This window comes from Miniopterus schreibersii (genome assembly GCF_964146895.1).
Source record: "Miniopterus schreibersii genome assembly, chromosome: 10".
Taxonomy (NCBI): Eukaryota; Metazoa; Chordata; class Mammalia; order Chiroptera; family Miniopteridae; genus Miniopterus; species Miniopterus schreibersii.
Genome location: NC_138110.1, coordinates 50,635,953 through 50,656,658, shown reverse-complemented (window position 1 = coordinate 50,656,658; position 20,706 = coordinate 50,635,953). Strand labels below are relative to the sequence as shown.

Sequence of the window (20,706 nt, the reverse complement as noted above, 5' to 3'; positions counted from 1 at the left end):
GGGAGCACTGAAATCCAGCTATGACTTAAGCCATTACTCCTGAATCAAGTGAGCCCATAAAAGTTTTTTGTTGTTTGCTTGAGACCCTCTCAGTTGAGGTTAATATATTTGTTAAAGAGCTTCCCACCCTGCGGGGTCACCATCAGTGTGTCCATTATCTCCCCAGGACTGAAGTTCCTTGAGGACACACCCAGTGTTTGATTTAACTCTGTCCCTGATGCCTAGGCGGCCTGATATATAATATTATCTCAGGAGGTAAGTGACAGGAATGGATAGCTCTCCCTTCCTTCACTCTACAAATATTTACTGAGCAGCCTCTATGTGCCAGGTACTATCCTAGGTCTGGGAACAGCAGGGAATGGGAGAAATAAAAATCCCTGCCCTCCAAGGGCTTAAATTCTAGCGCAGGGAGAGTAGACAGTAATCAAACAAGTCAAATACAAGTGCAATGGTGAAGAGGGAGAGGAAGATGGGGTGGAGGTGCAATTTTCAGATGGGGAGGTCAGGGAAGCCACCGAGGAAGTGACAAATCTGAGGAGAGACCTGAAGAGGTAACAAACCACATGACTACCTGGGGAATGCTCTAGACCAAGCAGACAGCAAGTGCAAAGGCCCTGAGGCAGGAATGTGTCGAGTATGGTTGGAGATGTAGTAAGAGAGGTGGACGTGAAGAGTGGGAAGACCAGATACTAAAGGGCCTTCTAGGTCTTCCTTGGGGCCTTGGCATCTACACTGAGTGAAGTGGGAGCCATGGGAGGATTTTAAGCAGAGGAGGAATTCGATCTGACTTACACAGGATTTGTGAAGAGAACCACCTGTCAGGGGCAAGGGTAGAAGCAAGGGACCGGGGAGGAGGAAACTGCAACAGCCCCAGCAGGAGATGATGGTGGCTGAGAACACGGTGGCAGCTGTGGAGGTGAGGAATGGCCAGATTCTGGGTACTTGTTGAAGGTGGAGGCAATTGGATTTCCTGATAGTTTGGATGAGAATATAAGAGGAAGGGGCAGAGTCAAGATGGCTCTGAGCAAGCAGAAGGACGGAGGGGCCGTTAACCAGACAGAAGGGAGCAAGAGAGGGAAAAGCTGGAGAAGATGGAGCGTCTGCGATGCCCACTAGACACCCAAGGAGAGATGCCCAGTCATCATCTGGTCACAGACACCTGGAGGTCAGGGCAAAGGTCAGTGCAGGAAATATAAATTTGGGGAGTGTCGGCAAAGGAATGGCATTTAAAGTGATTGAACACGGAGTGGTGATAAAATGAGGGAGGGAGAGAGAAGAAATTGCCCCCATCTCCCTGTCACAGGGCTCCCATTGCCACCAGCCTCCTGGAATATGTGCTGGGGAAAGGGGTGAGAAGGAGACAGAGCAATTCAGCGCCTTCTTCTGGAATGCTTGCTGCACACAAAGGAGTTCCCCATCTACCATCTCCCCACCCCCTTCCCAGCTCCACTGTCACCCAGCTGAGAAACTGAGGCTCAGAGGGGGACACGGCTGACTCAAGGTGATCTGAAGACCAACTCAGCTGGCTGAGCTGCTCAAACCAGGCCCCGGGCTGTGGACACGACACACTGCTGCCAAACACAGCTTTGCATGAGCAGAAACAAAGAGAACCCCCCTCTCCACCCCACCTGCCATGGCTGCCAGCACAGAGGACGTGACAGTGGGACAAAAACCTGACACATGAGGAGGGGGCTGAGAAAGCGTCTTGGCCGAGGCATCCTAGTGACCAGCAGACTGGCATTAAGCTGGGGAGCCAGGAGAGGCAGCCAGCACCAAACTTAGGACTGGGTCTCCTGAGTCTCCCCCTCTTCAACTTGCAGGCCGGCTCAGAACCTAAAACTCCACCTCCCTCCCCCAGGGATAAGGCATCCTGCTCCCACCTTGGTTTCGACACCTCTCCAAGCCTCAATTTCCTTGTCTGTATGACGGGCGGCAAATACAGAAACATCTGTGATTTGTTTTGTCATAGCAGCTAATCTGTGTTGAGCTCTTACAATGTATGTGCGAGACACTGACCTAGCCCAGGGGTTTCAACCAGATAATTGTTACAGGGCTGCCCTCGGCACTAAAGGATGTTTAGCAACATCTCTGGCTTCTACCCATTAGATGCCTGTAGCATCCTTCCTCCCCAGTTACAACCACCAAAAATGTCTGCAGATAGCCCTGGCCAGGTAGCTCAGCTGGTTGGAGTGTCAACCTGCACATAGGTTACGGTTCGATCCCTGGTCAGACACATATGGGAGGAACCGAAGGATGTATCTCTCACATCAACGTTTCTCTCTCTCTCTCTTTCTCTCCCCCTCTCTCCCTCTCTCTCTAAAATCAGTAAAAACCTATCCTCAGGTGAGGATTTTAAAAAAATGTCTGCAGATAGTGCCAAAATCCCCTGGGGGGCAAAAACTGCCCTCAAATGAACTGCTCTAGGCGCAGTTCTACACCAATCAGGACATCAGCTCCATGAGGGCAAAGGTCTTTGTCCCTTTGTGAAATCTGGGCCCCAAATTTAAATTAAGGTGCCTGGTTTCAGAATCTTGCTCAACCAGCCCACTATCCTGATTCTCAAAGGACTGTGGGAGGGTTTATATGACCCAATATTATACACAGGTCTGCCACACAGTGGGTGAGAAGCCAGTAAGAGTCTTTTATTTAAAGTTCATCTTAACTTGAAATATAGTATGTTAATTATAACTAATGAAATAATTTAGAAAAATATAAAGATAAATATCGTTCTCTACACCCCTCTCCATTCTCAGCCTAAGGCCACCAATGTTAAATTAATACCCTGGTGTGCATCGCACGGTGCCTTTCTCAACATTCATAAAACCTACCAAGAGAGTCTTTTTGTTGTTATTTTTCTACGAAATTGGGATCACACCTTACATTTGACTTGTAACTTAACCTTTCTTGCTTAACAGTGTAGCACACGCAGCCTTTCCCATCAAGAGATGAGATCAACTTCATTCCTTTAAATAGCTGCCTGATGGCCCAGCATGTGAATGAACAACAATCTTAGACTTTTCTCTGTTAATGAATTAAATACCCATGTGGTTTCCTTTTTTTTTTTTCTTTTTCTTTTTTTTTCTTTTTGGCTGAACCGAGCTGGAATAAACATCTTTGTAACTTACATCTTTACATACTTTTTTTTCTTGGTTCTACAGAAGAAATTCCCAAAGGAACTGAATCAAAGGGTACTGTGGTTTTTTATTTTTAAATTGCCAGGCTATTTTTCCCAAAAGACAGCAGTCATTAACACTCCCACCAGCAACATATGAAACTGCCTGCTTCCCATCAGCTATGCCAGCACTGGGTATTATCACTTTTTGTGTGTGTGTGAGGTAGTGTAATGCTATGGAAGGTCATGTTGACTGATATGGCTACCCAGCAGAAATGTGGCTCTATATTCTCATTCCACAGAACCAATTCAAGAGCATCCTGCACCCAGATGAGGATAGAAGGTTGTGAGGGAGCAGGCTGAACATCTACGGGGTCCTGAGAAACCTTCCTCCGAAGCCCCTCCCCATCCTCACAAGCTGACTCCTGAGCCTGCACCATCCTCATTTCTGAAATGGATTTCACACCCAGACATAACAAAGTTGCCTTTGTCACCAGAAAAGAGGGAGCAACTGTTGCCAGAACATTCTGGGTTCTGTTCATTCAAATCTCCATGTGTAGGGAGCAGGAGGGGAGGGGGGGAAACAGGATGCTTCCCACTCTGGGGCTGACCGCAGGGGTAGACGCCTTGGGAAGAGCTGGAGCAGCCCCAAACTCCCTGTCATTCACTCACTGGTTCATTCCACAAATATTTGCTGAGCACTTACAATGTACCAGGCACTCCAGGAAGCATGTTACATTTATCACCTCATGCAATTCATTCCCACAGCCCCATAAGAGAGGTAAGTAACATCATTAACCCCATTTTGCAGATGAGAAAACTGAGGGCTCAATGGGATCAAACCAAGACCCAAGGCCACATGGCTAATACACAGAAGCACTAAAAAGGTGCAATTAATGAACTTCTAACCACCTGCACCACATCCCAGACCCCAGCTGCCATGTTGTTCCCCAAGGGCCACCAGGGCAGCCTCCTCCCTCTGTCTCCACCCTGGCCCTCCTACAATCCATTCTCCACTGGCAGCTAGAAGGATCCCGCAGAAACTAAGTCAGATTGTCCCTCCTCTGCTCAAAAGCTCCAAGGGTAACCATCTAACTCAGACTCAAATGCAGAGTCCTAATGATGGTCTACAGGCCCTGCACAATCTTCCCACCAGCCTCCCCACCCCTGCTGTTACTTCCCTGACTTCACCTCAGAATCATCTAGAAAGAGCAGAGCCCAGATTCAAATTCAGGCTGTGTGGCATGAAAGAAAACAAAACTCACACAACACAGCGAAGTCTTCAATAAGAGAGAAGGATGCTGTATGACTCTGGGCAGGTTACTGAACCTTTCTGAGCCTCTGTTTCCTCATCTATAAAATAGGCAACATAGAAATGCCTTCCCCATCAGGTTCCTGGAAGGCTACATTGCTTGGGACATGTTCACTGAGCACAGAACCTCACACATGTGGACACTGGTGTTACTAGATCTGTGGAAAGAGCTGAAATTATCAGAGATGGCCTCCTGAGAAGGCAGGATATGAGCAAAGCTTTGAAGGCAGGAACTGGAAAAGCTGTGAGGCAATGCAGTAGGCCAGGTGACAAGGGGGTTCTCCTGGGACCCCAGACTTGGACAAAGTCAAAGGCTTCCAGTCTGGGATGGAGGTACCAACACAGAGAGGAGATGCTCCCACTTGGCTCCCCACCCTTCTTCTAGTCCCAGCACCCTGGGATCTTCCTTTCAGAAACCACTGCCATATGCCCCACTGGGCCGCTCCGTCAGGCCTGGCCAGGTAGGGTCTCAGTGACTAGGTTCAGGAACGAGAGCATGACCTAAGGCAGCCAATCAGAGCTCATTCCAGGACAACAGAACAGACCCTCCCTTAACATGAACAAGCAATTCCCATCTTTGCTGAAGCACTTTGGGCTGGATTTCCTGTCACCTGCAACCAAAGACTCCTGACAATCAGCTCTTGCTAACCTCATCAGCAACAGCAGTGCTATTGTTGTTGTTATTATTATTTTTAAACCTTCCATATTTGAGAGAAAGCAGGAGACAGGTCTCCGCTAGGCTGCACAAGCACAGGAAGACACCAGGCCTGACCATGATGGTCTTGGAGTCCTGCAGTCCAAAAAAGGCCCCAGACCAAACTGAGGACTATCTCACACCATTGTAGGAACCCACTGCTTCCTCTCTGGGGTCTGCACCCCAGGGTCTACCAAAAGAGCATAAGCACAGAACAAGATTCAGGAAATACAACAGGCAAATGTGGGAACCTCCAGTTCTATAGCTGATGTTGGAAAAAGAAAAGACAGTGATTGCCCACAGGCCACAGGAAGTGGAATTTGGGGTAACAAATCACCCTTTCTAAGGGAGAACCACCTCCTCCTCCTCCACCCATCTCAGAGAATTGTAGGACCACCCACATACTGAAACACACATCTCAAACTCAAATGCCTGCCAGTCCAGGCAGGTAAAGGGGTAGGGGAACTAGATGGGTGTCCTTTGTAATAAAGTCATATCCTTTTCAAAGAAAAGCACTTTTTTGCTTATTAAACACAATTTTTCTTATTAAACATCTTTTTCCCAAAGAGCAACCTTCCACCTCTACTTTTCCTAAGACGGGTCACTGTTGGTCTGGCTTTCAGTTTTCTATTTGAAGAACCCTTGTCCACTGTCACCTAACTCTACTACTTTAAAAAAAAAAAAAAAAAGGCAGGATGAGCACAATGATAAATGACAATCAACATTTGGTTTCAATGTCAGGGATAATAGGGAAGGGTGAGGACTGTGGCAAACTAAAGATTGCAGACCTTGTATAAAAAAGGCAGCCACAATTCAGCTTCAGCCATGTATTTACCTGTAGGAATGCAAGCTTGATGTGGATAAATCTTTGGGTTATTTAAGAAGGCAGAAATGTAGACTTTTGTATGAAATTTCTTTTATATGAATTTCAAATTTTTCAATGTTGACAATAAAAAATTTTGAAAACACTGTACAGGCCTTGACGAAACCTACTTATGGGCCTGAGCTGCTGGCCTGAGGACCCCAGTTTGGAACCCATGGTGCTATGGTCTCATGGACCATGAATAATAGTAACACACACACACAAACACACACACAAACACATACACACACACACACCACTTATGGTCACTGAAATCAAAGAATCTGGCAACAACATTTCCCAGAGGCACATGAATCCTCTGGGCCACAGGATTCCTCGGACTCATCTGGACATGACTTAAATCCTCTATCTGTCCTCCAAGGCATCTTAGCTATTGGATAAAAGCAGGACATCATGTGACAGGAGTCAGAAACCCTACAACCAAGTTCCATCTCAGTCACAAACTCACTTGGTAAGCCTCATCCAAGTCACCAATGGCTCAGAGCCTCTGTTTCCCCTTCTGGATGAATAGGTGAGATGATGTCTTAGTCTCTTGCAGTTCTGACAACCTGATTCTAGGATTCCAGTTGGTAATGATTAATTTTGATTAGTAAAGACCAAAAAGTCCGAAGCCAAGATCTTTTCAGCCCTCAGTTACAAAATCAATTAAAAAACTGGCAACTTGAACACAAATATACATGGTCTGTAATTTTGCAAAACTGAAAACCATATAAATGCCCAATATAAGAGGAATAGTTAAATAATTATTATTATTATAAATAATACATATGGAGCATTTACTATGTGCCAAGTATTGTTCTGAGAGCTTTATAGATCTGAATTCATCCATTTCCCCCATCAATCTAAGAGGTAGGCACTCATTTTTGGAAATGAGGAAACTGAGGCACACACAGATAAAGCAGCTTGCCCACAATCACACAGTCAATAAGAAGCCAGGATTCAACCTGGACCAAGGGAACCAGAGCCCCCACATTCTGTTATGAAGCCATCAGGGGTTTGGTGATGAAAGGGGCTTGTAGTAACATGAGGAAGGTCACAGAAGGGACAAGAGAAGCAAGAAATACTATCATGCGCAGTGTGATCACACCTAGGCTAAGACAAAATGCGCACCGAAAGGTGAAACGGCAGTTTGGAAGGGTGAGATCATTTTACTCATCTTTATTTTCCAAATGTCCTACAATGAACACAGTGACAGCAAACACAGCTAGTGCGTGGCAGGCGTCCCTAGGAGCCAGCACCATGCCCAGTACTTACTTCACTCCACCTGAACAAGGGGCCTCCTAGAGAGCAGAAGCGCGAGCACGCGCGCACACACACACACACCCCGGGGCCAGGCGCACCGGTGTGCACTCGATAAAATGTATGGAAGACAAGAACAAGCCTGTGGGGTGGGAACAGAGATTTCCCCATTTATAACTAAGGAAACTGAGGCCTAAGAGTCAATTGCGCAAGGTCATGGAGCTGGTAAGTGGTGGCCTGGGACAAGCATTGTCAAGCCACATCTTAGGGGAGAGTTTCCACCAGCAGCACCAGGGTAAAAATTACAGATGGTCAAAATCACTAAAGAGACAGGCAACTAAATATGATGTGTGATCCAGGATTGGACTCTGCACTGGGATGGGAATGGGGGTGGTGGGAAAGAGCATAAAGGACATTTTGGGAGAAATAGACTGTGGATATAGACTGTGGATTGTATAATTTAGTATCAATGTTAAATTTCCTGATTTTGTGTATTGTACTGTGGTCATGTAAGAGAATATCCATGGTCTTAGGAGATATATGCTGAATTATTTAGGGACCTCACGTCTACAATTTCTCTCAAGTGAATCAAAGTAATAAAAATAATAGTGTGTGTGTGTGTGTGTGTGTGTGTGTGTGTAGGGGAGATGGGGAGAAGGCAAGTAGTAGGGGTGATAAAGCAAACGTAGCCAGTGATTCCGAGTGCAGAGCACACAGGGGTGCTCTATATTCATGAAATGCCAAAACCAAAAGTTACCCAAAAATTAACTTTAAAAATGTATTGAATTGCCCATAAATACAGTATACTGGGGTTTTGTGTCTAGACGCCTATATGTACGTGGACTGTATGACGCATAGAGCCGGGAACATGCGCAAAACATTTTCCCCTACTTGGTTCCATAAGAGAGCGCCTGTAGCTGAACGGGGAAAAGGAAATGTGCTTTGACACACACTCCCCCACTGTATTTATGACCTTTGTGATGAAGGGCAAATAAATCTTAAAAACCACCCAATCAACAGCCTGGCCGGCCAACAGCTAGTGGCTGGGACCACACAGAGCTCCCTATGCCCTCTCTGTGTGGTAAGGGCAAGAGGCCAAGGTGGCCAGTCTGCAGCCGCTCCCCACACTGGGGTCCACGCTCCCCAAAATCAAGAACCAGGAGAAAGTGACAGGAACCAGGAGAGTCTCTCACAGCATGCGCTCCTTTCACTCACTCATCCTTTGACCAATACTAACAGAACACCCAGAATGTGCTAGGTGCTGGGGATTTGTCAGTGAATCCAGCAGACCAGGGTCCTGACCTCATGTGACTTACAGTCTAATGGAGGAGACAGACACTAAATAAGTAAACGGGATAATTTCAGAGAGTGACAAGTACCAAGAAGAACAGGCGTGGTGATGTAAGAATGTGACTAGAAGGCTCTCTGAGGAAGTAACACTCAAAGATAGGGAGGGGCACCTGATGCAAAGCACAAAAGCACAGTTAAAGGTGTTGTGGGCAAGAGGAACAGCAAATGAAAAGGCTCAGAGGCTGGAACCAGCCTAGTACCATTCAAGGACAAAAAGAAAGCATGATTAGCACTGGGACAGATGAAGTTGGTGTGGTGAGCAGATGAGGAACTAAGGTACAGAAAATGAAAGCTCCTTGCCCAGGGCCACACAGCCCCTGAGGGGTAGACAGTGTGGGCCAGACTCTGGGCGCTTGAGCATGACACCACACTGCAGAAAATTCTCCTGCGCCGAATTCCCTCAGCCCACACTCACTCACACGCCTTTGGCTATGTTAGAAAACATCAGACTATCACAGTCTCAGGTCCCCAAAAGTCTGCACAAAAATGCTTAGCAGTTATATAAATCAAGATAATCGCATTTCATAAGAAAACATAAACATGTATATAGAAGAGAAAAAACATTTTTTCATTCAACGAGTATTTAATGAGCACCTACTATGTGCCAGGCATTGTTCTTGGTGCCACAGAGACAATGTGAATATAAAACAACGCAAGGAAAAGGAGCTAGGAAGTGGGGAGCTGGGGGTGAGGCACAATTTTGAATGGTGGGGGAGGGGTCAGAGAAGACTTGTCAAAAACAGGACATTTGAGCAAAGGTCTGAAGGAGGGAGCCATGGGGATACTGGAAGAAGAACATTCCAGAAAGAGCAAACAGGAAGACTGTGAGGCAGGAGCACGTTTGATGCATTTGAAAAAGGGCAAAGGTGGCTGAGAGGGAGTGAGGGAAGGAGTAAGAGCAAGAGGAGATGACAGAATTAGATAGGAGGGCCGACTGCACAACTTTGTGAATACACTCAAACCTCTGGATCACACACTGAGACAGCCAGGCTTATGGTGTGTACATCATATCTCAACTAAAAACAATCATATGAGAAAAAAGAATAATAAAGGAGACCGGTGAAGCAATGGAGGCAGACCTTCTAAGACCTTGTAGGTCATTCTAAGGAAGGGCTTTGCTTTTACTCAGGGAGGTGGGAGCCACGGGAGGGCTTTGAGCAGGGCAGTGGCATGAGCTGCCTTAAGCGTTAGCTGGATCCCTCTGGCTGTGTATGGAGACCAGAATGTGGGAGGTAAGGGGACAGCAGAGGAGGTTACTGGAACAGCCCTGGCCATTTCCCAACCGTGTGTCCATAGTCAAGCCACTTGACTTCTCTGTGCCAGTTTTCTTCACCTGTGAAGTAGGTCTGAAAAAGACAGTCACAGGATAGAGGTGAGAGCTAATATCGTGTGAAGTGTTGTTATAATGGCTATGAGTGGAGGGTGGAGTCGAGGGTGCCATCAAACAGTTTTTAATCATGCAAATTAGTTTCCTGAACTGAAAACAAGGGGTGCCTTCCTCCTTCACAGGAAGCAGGGACCCACATCAACGGCCCTTCCAACCAGGGGCCACCAGCACAACCTGTCCATGCCAGGCCACAAACAGGGGCCCAAATTCCTCTCCAGGTGTGGTCAGCTCAGATACAGTATTCACAGGGAGGCTAAGACTCAGACAGGGGACAGAGATGGCCCTGGGTCACACAGCAGCTTGGCAGCAAACCAGGAGTAGTGTGGTCCTCCCTCCTGGATGGATGTCCAGGCTGTAGGCAGGAGGTGGCTACTAGGCCCTTGGGAAGGCCACTGTGTAGTCCTGATTTTTAGATCATCAATTAGACCATGCTACACCCATGCTGGAAACCCTCCAGGGGCTCCTCACCCCACTAATAAAACCCAAACTACCCATCAGGCATATGAGACCCATGCCAACCTCATCTCTCCCTGCCTCAGGGCCCTTGCACATGCTATTCCATCTACCTGAACACACTTCTCTCAACTCTTTCCATAGCTGGCTCATTCTCTACCTCAGGACTCAGATAAGATGCTGCCTCCTGAGAGAGGCCTTCCTTGGCCACTCCACCTCAATAGATGCCTCCACTCCTATATTCGACATGTCTCCATTTTACTTCCTTCTTGGTAAATCTATTCCCCTACTGTGTGGACTTGAGCAAATTACTCAACCTCTCTGGGCCTTAGTTTCCCCATCTGCAAAACAGGTACAATGATGATACCCATTTTTACCTCAGAGGGCTGTTGCAAGGGCTCAAAGAGATAATCCACACAAAGCACTTAGCACAGTGCCTGGCACAAGTAGGGCCTCAGTGGATTATGTTATTATTACACCTCCTGTCACATTCTCAAGTGATCTCTTTGTAATATCTGAATATTCCATGGGGGTAGGGACTTTGTCTATCTTGTCCTAGCCACATGCCAGGACCTAGCCCAGTACATATTTAATGTCCATTTATTGAATGAATAAGTTAATTCATGAATGAAAAGTATTAACTGCCCACACCCTGCTCTGACCCTGACCTTGCTTCCTCCTGAGAGCAGCTCCTTACAAAAGCCACCCACCCTCCCCTGCAAGGCAGAAAGTACAAGACTCCAGATCCTGGTGGCCAATGCCACCTGCTTCCACCAGCCTTCATGGCCCTAGTTCTGCCAGCCTGAAATAGCCTCGCCTCCCCTGGCCCACAATCAAGGGATCTTCTGTCAGTTCCACCCTGGGGAAGGAACCAGGAGGGTAAACACAGATTGAGTGTCTGACCGCAAGACAAAAGAAGGGTGGGCAGATCTCCTTCTGGTCCTCAAGGAGCCAAGAAAATAAACTTAAAAATCCACATAGGGCTGGGAGGCTAGAGGGCTTCCCTTCTTCCTGGGGGCTTCCTCTCGGAGAACAGGTACTGGGGTGAGACTGACCTTGGCTCTGCGCTCAGCTGTGCCAGGCACATAGATGACTGCACTCACTCCTTGCAGCAACCCTGTGAGGGCTACAATCATCTCCATTGTGCAGATGGAGAAACTAGGGCTAAGAGAGGCAAAAGGACTTGCCCAAGGTCACACAAGGGCAGGTATTCGAACTCAGGCCACGAACCATGTTCTTAGCCATGAACCCAAGACTCATTACTGAGTGAAACAAACAAACTGTATCATGCTAATTATGTAAACATGTAAATATATTTGGTTGTCCTAACTGGAGGAAGGGGGTGCTATTGGTATCTAGTGGGTAGAGGCCACAGATGCTCTTAAACATCCTACAATGCATAGGACAGCCTGCCACAACAAAGAATGATCCCAACCCAGCATGTCAATAGTGCTGAGGGTTGAAACATGGAAGGACTAAGGCCAGGCCAGCTGCTAAGGTGAAAACACAAATCCCCAGAGAAGGATATGGGCCACCCAAGCCCTCTCCCCAGAACTTTCGGGATGGAACCCTGAACAGCTGCAGGGCTACCACCCTTGACCAGAGTTCACTTCTCTCTGGGAAACACAACTTCTTCAGTGGGTCACTCTGGGGGGGGTCCCACCTGCAAAACAAGGAGACTCAGCTCCCCTGGCTTGCTCTCAAGCTATCTCCTAAACTCTGAAGCTAGAATCAGCTCTGACCTCACCCTGTGTCTGGGGAACAAGGCCTGTGGGACACAGCATGTCAATTTGAGGATCAGCCCATCCTGATCACCCACCTCCAGTCAGGGTTCCAGCCAGAAAGCCTGTGTCTGTTGAAAAAAGGGAGAAAAATCACAAAAATCTGAAAGGTAAGCTCTGAAGCCTGGAGTGGTCTGCTTCAAAGACTTAACTCTTGCAAAAGCTTTAAGAGAGGGGCTGTGAAGCAATGAGGATGTGGGTTCCTTGATCTGAGGGAGTAGCCCCATTTCAACAGGTCTTCCACTCACTGAATTGATAAAGGGGACACTCTGTAAGAAACGGATGCCCTGGACCCTCCAAAAGCCAGGAACACCAACCCCATACATCTCTTTAAGTAACAGATAAATGGTTACCGAGGGCAAACACCAGGGTAACAGTGAATGGGTATCCAGTATGCTCATTTGAAGAAAACTCATTTAAATGCATGAGTTTTAGTATCTCCACTGGGTCATCCTTAAGGACAAGAATCACACTGGCCCTGTTGATGGCTCTATTTTCCTGGCCTAGAACACTGTCTGGAACATACAGCAGGTGCTCCTTAAATACCAGCACACTGAGAAAAACAACCTAATTTCTTTATGTTTTTAACTTTTCATAGCTCCGTTTGCTATACACAAAAAAGAGGCCCATCTAACTCTTGCTGACACAGGGTTTTATCATCTAAAGATTTTCACTGACGTTCAGCCCAATACAAAGTGGACTGGTCCAGGCTTTCCAGTATCCTAAAGCTCAGATAATATGGACCTTTTGGCTTAATTCTTGCCCACCTGGGCAGTCCAAAGGTCTCACAAAGGCACTAATCTTGGACATAAACACAGCATCAGATCTGGGCTGTGGTAAAGAATGTGGGCTATGCAGCCAGACTACCTGGGTTCAAATCCCAGCTCTGTCAGGCAGTGTGATCTTGGGAAACTGACCTAGCCTCTCTGTGCCTTCATTTCCTCTTTAAGATGGGAAGCACAACAACACCTGGAAATTCTGAGTTGATGCACAGAGACTACTTTACACAGGGCTTGCAAACATTTAGCACTATATAAGTGTTAGCAAATTATTATTACTATTGCTGTTGCATTAACCTAATAGTCATGCTGAAAATGCAGTTCTTTCTGCTGGAGTTTTGTAAAAACTGCATTCACATGCATATACATAATTTTCTATGAAAAGGGCATAACAAACAGGATTTCTTAGTGCATTTTTTCCCTTTTTTATCTTCCTGCTTGCTTTTCTCCCCAAGATACACATCTGTCCAGCCTTTTCTCCAAACTCCAGTAATGTTTTACATACAATGTCCATGTGTGTATTACGATTATTATTTTCCCAAAGTGGGACTGTATTATACACACTTTTTTGCATCCTACTTTTTGCAAAACAACCTCATGAGAATCCCCCAAGTCACTGGGTAGGTCATTCGTTTCAGTGACTGCAGAATGAAAAATGTGCCCCCCAACCCCCATTCTCCAGCACTGCTCCCTAGTGTCAGACTAGGAGCACGGAACATTAAAAAAAAAAAATAGTGACAACACAAAACCACAGTTTCTTGTTTTGGCAAGCAGAGCTCCAATGAGAAGAAAAGCTTTGGGCTCCCACCCCCAAAAAGCAGAACCACAGAAAGTATTCTGGAAGCTTTCTGTTCACACCCTTGATCCTCAGGGACCCTGGCCCAGCCCAGCCAATGGGGCAGACTCTGGGTGCCTGAGAGTGACAGGTCTCTGTCCTCAGCCAAGGGGAACCCTTCAGAAGGCTGCTGACCAACTCCCATCCACCCAGTGTCCCCTTCTCATCCCACACTGCCCAGCTGGCACACCCATCACAGGGTCTATTGGCACCTGCCCCTGAGGTCTCCCTTCTTGCAGGAAGGGACCCCAAACCAATCCAACCAAGTACCAGGTGGGCCCAAGGCTCGCTCAGAATCCTCTTTAAGGGGCAAGACTTTGAGCCCCAAACCAACAACCTCATTTGCCCTCCCTACTGTTGCACATCCGAAAAAAAAGCCCACCACAGCTTTCTGAACACCTACTGTGTGCCTGGCATAGTTCAAGAGCTTTAACCTCAGGTTCATTCAAGGTTTACAACACTCCTATGATGCACATACTATGCCCATTGTACAGATGAAGAAACTAAGGCAAGCACAGGTGGTGACCTCCTCAGTCGGTGAGATAAAGCCAGGATTTGAACACCAGCAACCCGGCTCCAGAGCCCCACACTCAACCCTCATGCCATGAACAGACACAGAGCACAGAGAAGGAACCCGGCAGCCTGACATTTCCAGTCTTCTACAGTTCTGTAGAAAAGGAGTTACAGAGGGGAAGTAGCTGGAAGAAGCAGAAGCTGAGGGCCGGGGTCACGCAGACCTGGGTTCGAATTCAAGTTTTGCCACCTTAATAAATCATATATCAAACCCTTTATAAGCCAGTGGCAGCTAAGTGGCTAGGGACATGAGTTCTGGGGTTGGCAGCCTGGGATCAAATGCCGGCAATGCTGCCTACATGACCCACGGAAGCTCACTTAAACTATCTCTGCCTCGGCTTCCTCCTCTAGGGATCACAACAGCACTCCCTTCCCAGAGATTTTGGGAAGTTCAAATGAGTTGACACATGCCAAGCACTTAGAACAGTAAATGATGAATCAGTGTCGGCACCTATGCAGCGATGACTATCATTGTTATTATCGTTATCAATACTGACCAAGAGCACACGGGGAGCACTCAACACAGCTGGCACTTCCAAATTCTGAGATCCAATGTCCAGGGCAATTTCTCTCAAAACCCCTGTGCTGTCTCCAGAGAGATCCAGCATCTCTACCGGAGAGCTGTCCTTGCCTTTCCATGACTCAAATAAACACAAACAAAAGAGGACAACAAAGTAGTCAGTCCCCTTGGAGATGGAGAAGGGGATGCAATCCAGTTCCTAAAGGAAGTGGGAAAAGATGGGGAGATTCTGGAGGAAACACAGTCCCAGGCCCGGAACCCAACAAAGCCACTGGTTCCTGTGGCCAGAGTTTACTTGGTCAAAACGAAATTCACTCAGAGTCCCGGTCCTCCTTTCTGTGCTGACACGGATCTCACTTTCTCCAGGCAGCCCTCCCTGATGACCCCTGTTCTCTGGATGCTGGAATCCTATAACCATAATCACCTGCACTGTTTAACTATCATATAACATAATAATTAATGATAACTAACACTTATATACCTTACTGCCTGCCAGGCACTGTTCTAAGTGCTTTATATATATTTATATAACTCATCCTCTTAAAAACCCTATTAAGATAAGATCTATTATCATCCCCCACTTACAGAGGAGAAAAGTGAGGCTCAGAAAGGTTAAGCCACTTGCCTAAGGTCACAGAGCCCCAGGACTTGACCCCAAGTGGTCTAGCTCCAGAGCCCAGCCTTGTACTTGGATTTTTGTAAATCCCCATTTTGCCACCCTCCTTGAGACTGTCCTTTCCCTGAGGGCAGGAAGCTAAACCTGGCTCTTCTGCACCTCCCACAATACTCAGTCTACACAAAGGCTTCATTTCTACTGACAATGGAAGATTAAAACCAGGGACACACAGAGGCCAGGGCAGCCCTTCAAGGCCTGTCTCTGACACATGGAATTAAAAGCAGGGAAGGATTACTGAGCATTCTTCCATTCTCCTGAGCCAGGAGGCTGGGGGAAAAAATCCCTTAGCAAGTATAAAAGCTGGGAGGAGAGAGTGGGAAGACAGAAGAGAATCACAACCTGCAGGCTGCCAGCCTCGCTGCTGCGTGGAAAGCCTTGGTAATTAGCTGTTCCTGAAGCTCTGAGCTCTGGGTTTTCTAAACGAAAAGGCCTTGGGTTGTTTAGGGGCTGTTTCTGATGGAGCAAAACGAGAGAGGCCTCCTGCAGCTCACAAACAAGGTATGGCTGGTCAGGTTACACAATCAGTCCATTTCTGACACCAGCTTGGTGACACCCAAAAGGACAAGGCAGAAAGGAAGCCTGGATTCCCTTCCCCTCATTTTATAGGTGGGGAAACTGAGGCCAGGACAGGTGACATGACTGGTCCAAGATATCAAAGTTGGAACAGCTCATCTCAGAATTGACAGGTCAATTCAAAAAAAATTTTTTTGATGAATTCAGCAAATTAAAAGTGCCAAGGAGATCATGTGAAAGTAGAGAAATCTTTTTTCCCTCTATTTCTTTAATAATAAGAATGGTTGATTCCAATCAATTTCCATTATTCCAGCTTCCTCAGACTCTACATGTGGACAATGTAAAACCACAGTTAACCCACACGCATTCTATATCTGCACCATGCCATCTAGGGCAAGGGCTTTCTTTCCCATTAACAGAAAAATTGCTTTCCTCTCTCCCTTCCATACTGACGAGCAGGGAGCGGCTCAGAAGGAGAAGTGAGGAGTTCCCTAGAATTTGACATTGCTCAGAGATGGCAGGGCTGTCTACATCTTTAATTCAGAAACTGCCAGCCTCAAACTGAGCAGATTCTTTTTTTTAACTGTGAGAGAGGGAGAGATGGGGGGAGGATGCTAACCCTGCCTTATTCTCACAGGCCTTTCTAGAAAGGTCCTTTAGCCAAATGGTTTTCAATGCCTCTGTACAACTTGCCCCCCTCTCCCCCCACCCCAAACACACACAACCTCTTTTCACAGAGAAAAGGGCTCTCTCCTCCCTGAGTTGGAAACTCGGACCTCACACAGCACAGCCTCAGCTACATCCCCAAGCTTCTAGGGACCCCAGAGGATGCCAGTGTCTCCTCCCCCTCTTGCCCCTAGAGACTGGAAGCTGCAGAGCCTGGCTCTGAGGTCTCTAAAGAAAACACCACTGCCCCCACCAGCCCCCTTCCTGAACCAGGATTAAAAGACTTCCTAGAGCAGAGAAGGGAGTAAATGAGGTCCCAGCAGGAGGCAGGAAGATTAAAGCCCTGGAGTCTCCTAACTTCCAGAAAGGCTTGGCCCCGTCCCACCCCCTCCACCCGGTAGCCACTTTTCTCACTTCCTAGGAGAGCAAGGAAGCAGCCCCTTCCTCTCTTTCACAGAAAAAAAAAAGAAAGAAAAAAAAAAGAGTGGGAGGAGGAAATGCAGCCTAGGGTAGGCGTTTAAAGCCCCGGCTGGGCCTGCCCTGCTTCAAAACCCACTATGCCCAGCTAACATTTCTGGGCAAGTTACTCTGCCTCTCTGGAGCTAAACTCTCTCATCTAAAAATTAGGAGAAATGCTCGTCTCTACTTCATGGGCCACTTTGGAAGGTTAAACCTTCTAATGACACATGTAAGCCTGCCACATAGTAAGCGCTCAGTTATTTTACAGTCTGTCGCTGTGGTTTTGAAACTTAGAGATGGGGGGGCCGGTGGATTGCCAAGTCGTGAGTTCTAACCCCACTCTCCCCAAGCTCCAGGAAAAGCGTGTGCGTGGGGACCAGAAGCCCTGCTCTGGGGTTTTGTCGATGTCCGTCCGTCCTCCCGGCTTTGAGTTTTGTCCTACTCTGCTCAGCGTGGAGGGACGCCGGGCTCTAGCATTTCTAGGGTCTGTCCTGGCTGAGGAGTTGGTGGTGCACCAGGCGGTGAAGAAAGCCCCGGCGAAAAAAACACTGGAGAAAAGCTCCAGGCGCCTGGGTCCCAGAGCCCCTGCCTCACGGATGTAACTAATTTTAAAACTATTTGAAAGGCGGGGAGGGGAGAAGAAAAAGACAAAAGGACAGCGTGCCGGGGGAGAAACGAAGTGCGGGAGACCCCGGGTAGGGGCTGGACTGCAGGCCAGCCAGGGAGGCGACAGACCAGCTCAGGAGGAGCCAGGGTCTCCTCACTTCTCTGCGCGTCCCGCGGGGCGCCCCTGAGGCGACTCTCGCGACCCCCGGGATCCGCGGCCACAGGTTGTGCGGATCGCCCCGCTCTGAGGCCCCGGCGCTCTGCTGTCCCCGCGCTCCCTGGGAGACACTCACCGACTGCAAGAAGCGCAAGGTGCCCACGTAGTCCCTCTCGGTGCCCAAGATCTCGTTGAGGACACAGAGGCGGAGGCGCAGCTGGCGCTCCGACTCCCGGGCGGCCGCGCACGGACCGGAGCTGGGCGCAGCGGCGCCGGGGACCCGGGGATCCGGGTGGGCACCGTCCCCAGCCCCGTCGCCGCTGGGATCGCTGCCGCCGGGTACCTCCATTCTAGCGCGGCCGCGCGGCGCCGGCTCCTTCCCCCGCGCGCGGAGGTCGCGCCGAACGGCGACTCAGGCGTCCAAGCGCCCCATCCCGGACGGGGCGCGCCGGCTCAGCGGCGGGCCGGGTGCTTGGCGCGGCGGGCGGGACTGGGGGCGGGCTGCCCGGGCCGTGGGCGGAGGCAGCGCGAGGAGGCTGGACCAGGGGCGGGAGGAGGCGGCCTTCGGGGCTCCCAGACGGCGGGCCCCCGCCACCCGCCCGCCCAGGGAGCGTCTGCCAAGTGCCACGCAGCGCTGAGCCGCAGAGACGCGCCGCGGCGCCTGGCGGCGACGTCGAAAGCTCTGCACGACCCGAGCGGGGCCGCCCGGGGCGCTCGGGCGGGAGGAATCCTGCCGGAGGGGCCCAGAGGAGCTCGGGGGCGAGCGCTCCAACTCCGCACCGGAACGCGTGGCGCCCCCACCCCCGCCGCGGGCTACGCCACTCCCACCCGACACGCGACCCTGCGCGCACAGGCACAGGCACACGCACGCAGGTCCGGTCCGGCGGTGGCGGCCGCTGCTGGGCTGAGTGAACACCCGGCTGGACAGGCTCGCGGCGGAGCGGCTCGGTAGCAACCCGCCCCGACACGCGCGCCCCCGCCGGCCCGAGGAAGAAAGAGGGGCGGCCCCCTCCCGGGCTTTGTCGCCTCTGGGACACACAGCCCTTTGGGTGCTCTCGGGCGCTGCCACGACCTTGGGGAGAAAGACGCGCGATTCTCGCTCTCTCTTATTACTTTTCTCTTGCCCTTCCCTTATTCTTTCCTTCCATCCTTCTTTTTCTTTCTGAACTTCTTTGCCCTCATGAGCTGTGCCTGTTCTTTCCACCTTTCCCAGAAGAGATTTTCTGCTCTCAGTTATCGATTAAGTGACAGCTGCTCTGCCTGAGTCCCCCTGTCTTCCATCCACCGCCGTGGATAAGGTTTTGGGAACCTGGCTTCTAGTCCAGGCTGCCCTGTGTGCCTCCTCACAGGAAGGTAAGCTGCTCAGGTTCAAATCCCATCTCCCCTGCTTGCTAGCTGGGTGACCTTGGGCTGGTCTCCTTGCCTCAAGACCCTCAGTGTTCTCATCAATACAGTGGGAATAAAAATGGTACCTAGGGGTCCTTCACGGGGTTATGTGTTAATCCATAGGAAATTCTTGAAACAGTGCCCAGCACTTAGAACATTCTCTATAAATGTTTATTCTTAATTATTATTGCATGTATAAACAGCCCTCTTGGCCAGGCCCCATTCTCCAAACTGTCCACACAATCTCTATTCACTGTCCAGAGATTGTATTATCTCCTCAATGGATTAGCTGTTTCATATAATATCCCCCTGTAGACTATAATTACCCTTTAGGCAGGAACATTTTTGCTTATTTATTTTCTGTTCCAAACATCCAGGATTGTTTTCCCACTGACCTCTGGGTAAATACTGGAAGTCCCTAAATACACAGGATAAGAGTTGGGTAGTTTCTGCCCTTCAAGCTCTGTTTCTTTGGGATCATGGACAAGAAGGCATTTGATCTGGGCCTTGGGTGAATGAAGTTCCCCTGGGCAGGGAGTAAAGGATGTGAGGTGGGTGAGCCTGCCAGGTTTGGGTAGTGGAGTCAATTATGTCCAAAAGGTGGCTGACTGCCAAGATTCTCAGAAAATTGTAGAGATCTGTGGAGTAGCTAGGCTGTGTGAACTTAGACTGATCACAACACCTCTCTGAGCCTCATCTTTAAATTAATCCTATCCACCACAGGGGAGTACATAGTGGGAGCATCTTGGCTATGGAATGCAGCTGGCTTGCATTTGTATCTCAGCTCCAAATCTATCTGTCTGGGTGACCTTGGCCAAGACACTTCACCTCTCTGAGCCTCAGTTGCCACATCTGTAAAATGGGAGCCTTTGTAAGAGAAAAAAAATGTATGTAAAGCAGAGTTTCTCAACCTCGGGACTGTTGATATTTGGGGTAATTCTTAGTTGTGGAGAGGCATCCTGTACAGCAGCATACTGTACCCACTAGAAACCAGTAGCACTCTCTTCCCAGCTGTGACAACCAAAAACTGTCTCCAGACATTGCCCAATGTCCCCTGAGGGACAGAATTGCCCCCAGTTGAGAACCACTGATACAAAATATCTGACAGATAACTGACACATAGTAGGTGCTCAATAAATGTTAGTCACCCTTCCCAGCTGTGACCATGGAAGATTTCCTTCACCTTCAGAGAAATTTGTTACACACACACACCAAGATCTCATACTTCACCCAAGAATTGGCTCACACTGCCAAAAAGACCATACACACATTTCCACGTTTGTGGATGGAGCCTACCCTTGGCCCACCCCCAACCCTTCTATATT

At 48.8% G+C, this 20,706-nt stretch overlaps 1 protein-coding gene across 1 annotated transcript in view; it reads right to left on the bottom strand.

Annotated features, from left to right (window-relative positions):
- Positions 1-18,440, bottom strand: part of PREX1 (phosphatidylinositol-3,4,5-trisphosphate dependent Rac exchange factor 1) — a 158,926-nt gene extending 140,486 nt beyond the window's left edge. Inside the window, exon 1 of the mRNA XM_081150139.1 lies at positions 18,132-18,440. Within this exon, the coding sequence (XP_081006265.1) occupies positions 18,132-18,344 (213 nt within the window). The 5' untranslated portion in view covers positions 18,345-18,440. The remainder of the gene's footprint in view (positions 1-18,131) is intronic.
- Between the last annotated feature and the right edge of the window lie 2,266 nt (positions 18,441-20,706).